Genomic DNA, 4,146 nt, shown 5'->3' with positions numbered 1-4,146 from the left:
GGAAAGACCAAGGCTAGGCTTCTAGACTTAGATTTAGGTTCAGAGTAGCCGTGGCTTGAGTCCCTTCTTACTTCTAATACTTCATTTCAGAGTTAAGAATGTGTGCTGGATAAAAATCAAACCTAGAGAATGAGTCTGTTTTGTTCCATGTGAAAGTAGGAGTCAGTGACCCTGACTGCCTGGACCCTGCCCAGCCTACTTATGCAGGCTGTGCTGTGCCTACCGAGTCATATGTGGATGACTAGAGAGGGCGTACATTTCTGAGGAAAGATCCCAGACACTGAAGGAGAAAATCTTTTGGTCTCTCTGCTGCCAGGGCTTGCTGCCCAACTCGTAGCAGGCTATCTTTTAGAAGAAGTGGCCTATGGAGTAGAGAGCTGAACCTAGTAAATGAGAGGTAGGATAGAGGTGCCATGGCCCACCGCTTACCTTTGGTTTCAGTCCCTTCCTCAGGGAGTGTAGTTGAACATGGCTGGTATGATAACTCACAAGGATTACTGCTGGAGGCAAAGTTTAGACTCTAGGCTCCCTGATTCATTGTCTGTAGTTTCCAGTGAAAGTCCAAGCCGTATTAAACCTGAGTTATATTGCAATAAAATGAAAGAAAGTCCAAGCCTGAGGTAGTCTTTATGAGGTGAGGCTAGAGGAAGATGAATGTTTATTATCCCTTGTTAGGTCAACAGATTCTTCAACCTCTGCCCTACTGTAATCCTGGTGGCCCAGCACCCAATCCACTACTCATGTGTTCTCTATTCCGTTCTTTCCCCACAGTGGATTTCAGAAACAGTGTCAGGCTGAGGATATAGCTTAGTGGTAGAGCATCCACCTAGCATGTATGAAGCCTTGGGTTTGATGCCCAGCACTGTAAAGAAAAGAGTCTTTAGCGTAGGAGAGGTGCCCTTGACATGAGATATGTATGGACTAAGGATTTTAGGTTTGGTTCTCATGTAAGCTGGCCTGACTACTCACATGGGCCTGCTGATTTGGTTGGCAACTATAATTGTTGACATGCTTAGGGGCAGGTGAAGTACTTTCTGGACTCGTTCCAGGACCCTGAAATACAGCTAGATTTGGGACACCATACTCTTGTCACATTTTTTATTGTATTTAGTGCAATCTTCAGCCATTCTTTCATCTCAGTTCAGCTGGAAGGAGAATTAGGTGAAGTGTGTTGCTGTGAGTGTGTACTGTCCAGCCCATCACAAAGCTAGTTTAGAGCAGTTCCTCAGCTTTCGTTCCATCATCACCTCCTTAAGGAGTCATTCAACTTTTTTCTAATCACCCACTCTCAGGAAATTATAATTCCACAGATAGAGCAAAAGTCTGCTTCTGGAGCCTGTAGGATAGCTCAGGAGATAAAGGTGCTGGATAAAGGGGCTGCGAAGTCTTCTAACCCGAGTTCCACCCCCAGAACCCATGTGATGGGAGGAGAGAACCAGCTCCCATAGTTTGTGTGCTGACTGCTGCATATGTGTTTACATATGTGCATGCCTGCATAAATAAATAAATGAATGCAAAAATATCATCTGTGTGCTGTATGTGTCTTTATGTTATTGTTCTGTACAAGAGGAACTTTTCTCACCCTTCAAATACTTCTCACCCCCTTGGGAGAAGTACCACCCACTGATGAGCACGTGGAGCACACTAAAGCACAGCTGGATTACAGTCCAGTATGGAAGCTGGCAGACGGGTCTCCAAGCTCTGTTAGCTCTGACTAGCATCACGTCATCATAACTTTTTTCTTCTTTTTTACTCTGTTGTTCCGATTTGTCCCTTTCCCCATCCTGGATTTCATTCTTCTCATTCTTCTGTGGAAGTTCAGGAGTAAATTTGGTTAAGTTGGCAACACATACAGCCCAGGGACACTTAGGGCAGATAGTCTCTAGTGTGTGGTGGTGCTCCTGGGGACTGAGTGATAGATGCTAGGCAAGTGCTCTGTGAATGCACTGGACTGCCAACCGAGAAAGATAGTGTCCTAAAACAGCCCCCGGGGAGGTCATTTCTTAGGAAGAAAGAGGCAGAAACACATGGAGAATTCACAGGAAGCAGAATTGGAGAGAGATGGCAGCGGGGCCTTTCAGAGGAGAAGCCATGCAGGAAGCCTCTGGGCTGGCAGTGGCAGCAGGCTTTCAGATGGAGGCCCTGTGTTGGATGGTACTACTTCTTGCAGATTTGTTTGGGGTTGATGGCAGTCCTGTCAGTGGGATATCAGCTTTCTTTTCTCTACATCTCCAGGCAGACCAATGACAGTGTCCTCTTTCCTGTAGAAATTGCCAGAGGCATGTGCTGTTGGTGATGGAAAGTCATTTGCCATGAATCTGCAGAGTCTGTACATGGCAGTTACAAAACAGCAGATCCAAGCAAGGCAGGTGCATAAAGGTGAGTGCTCCCAGCCACAGCTATGTCTGCTTAGAGCTAAGTCTGCGCTGTCTGATTAGCAGTTCTAACCATATGATCTATTTACATTTCAATGAATAAAAACTAAATACATTTAAAAATTAATTTCCTGTATACTTTAGCCACATAGCAAGTGCTAAGTAGCCATGTGGCCAGTGCAGATGCAGGACACTTATCTTACCATAGAATATTCTCATTACTAGCACTGGCCCAGGTGCTCATGAATTAGCAAGAGAGCTAGTGGGAAGATTAAGTTCTCCTGAACATCAGGAGATGTTCAGAGATTTGACCACCTCTTGTGAGTCAAGGAAACTCAACCTACGTGCTGAAAGCAGGCTTGGACGTTTTCATAGGAACAGGGTTTACTCAATGTCAGCTAAAAGCTGGCTCCCTTCATCTGTTAATATATTAATAGCAAACTCTGCCCTCCGTCCACTGAATGCACGGTGGATGCTTCTCTCTGCCCTCCGTCCGCTGAGTGCTCGGTGGATGCTTCTCCCTGAGACTGGGCATCTCTCTGCCTTCTGTTGATCTTTCTGATTTCAGGAGAGACTCAGACATCGAGCAGCACCTCCCCTCGAGGAACTGATAAGCAGCTTCTGAACCAGCCAGAAGAGCCGGTCTCCCTCCCTTCAACCCTCTCAGAGCCTGAATATGAGCCCGGGGTGAGTCACACATGAGCAGCTTCCTGGGTGGCCAGCCATCTGAGCACTGGAGATAACAGCCATGGTCCCTGCAGTTGCTGCGTAGTTGACAGCACCTTGATAGGATAGTATGAGAGAGATTATTAGCTGATGCTAAACTGAAGAGCATCTTGCTTGCCCATAGCCTCCCTTGCTTCTCCTGCTACTCAGGCTGAATGATGAACCTTAACTCCCTTTTCACCTTCCTCTACTTCCAGTGACAGCCTGTGAGGGACATGCCCACTTAGATGCTCACAGCACTGCCTACAATAAACCTTAAAACATGTCAGACACTTTAAGAAGGCTTCAACCAACCAGGAACAAGAGGTCTGTTTCAAAACAGAGTAACTGAGTTTCCTTTCTCTCTAGGCTGCTTCGGGCCCTATGCATAGAGCTCAGCTGGTAAAGTCCAAGAGGAAGAAGCCCAGGGGACTCTTCAGTTAGCTCTCCATGTCTCAGCCACCAAGAAGAGAGCAAAACCGCTTCCTAGCATCACCTGGAAGGAGCTTGCATGGCAGAGTGTCCCTCAGAGGCCTGAGTTTGTGTTGACAGGCCACCTGGATGGGGACTTTACCAGGGGAAGCCTAACTCCAACTCACTGGCATTCCGGATATGAGTGACAACAGTTCTTTCTCTAGAACTAGCACCCTATGGCGAACTTCGATACATGAAGCAAGTTTACAAAGAGGCGCATGCCCAGAACACCTAGCTGCCTCTCACAGGGGTCTCTCACCAGTCCGACATGCCCCTTAGCCCCTTAGAAAACTGTTCCCCCCTCAACACAGAATAAAGGATGCTCACACTCCTCGACTGTTGCGGTTACCTGTCTGTGGTCTCTGGACCCCAGAATCCCCCTAGAACAGAACTGGGTCTCCCCTAGTCCTGTTGGGTCACGTCTGAGCTATCAGCTCCATCCTACAGACCCTTCGTCAGCTTCTCTCATGAGGCTGAGGTCAGCCACAGTTAGAAGCCTTGATCTTGAAAACTCTCTCCATGTTGGTGCAAGACAGATTACATTTCTGTCAAGCTTGTGTGTGCTTTTTCTGTCTCCTTCCAAAGCACTGGG

General features: G+C 47.2%; 1 protein-coding gene across 1 annotated transcript in view; it reads left to right on the top strand.

The window, feature by feature from the left end:
• The window catches only part of Nhej1 (non-homologous end joining factor 1), an 89,700-nt gene extending 85,813 nt beyond the window's left edge, over positions 1–3,887 (top strand). The window contains exons 7-9 of the mRNA XM_029539058.1: positions 2,268–2,379; positions 2,944–3,062; positions 3,450–3,887. Of these exons, the coding sequence (XP_029394918.1) occupies positions 2,268–2,379; positions 2,944–3,062; positions 3,450–3,524 (306 nt within the window). The 3' untranslated portion in view covers positions 3,525–3,887. The remainder of the gene's footprint in view (positions 1–2,267; positions 2,380–2,943; positions 3,063–3,449) is intronic.
• Positions 3,888–4,146: the final 259 nt, after the last annotated feature.

The sequence above is a fragment of the Mus pahari genome, chromosome 5 (genome assembly GCF_900095145.1).
Source record: "Mus pahari chromosome 5, PAHARI_EIJ_v1.1, whole genome shotgun sequence".
Lineage (NCBI taxonomy): Eukaryota > Metazoa > Chordata > Mammalia > Rodentia > Muridae > Mus > Mus pahari.
The sequence above is the reverse complement of the archived record's forward strand: the minus strand, read 5'-3'. Positions and strand labels throughout refer to the sequence as shown.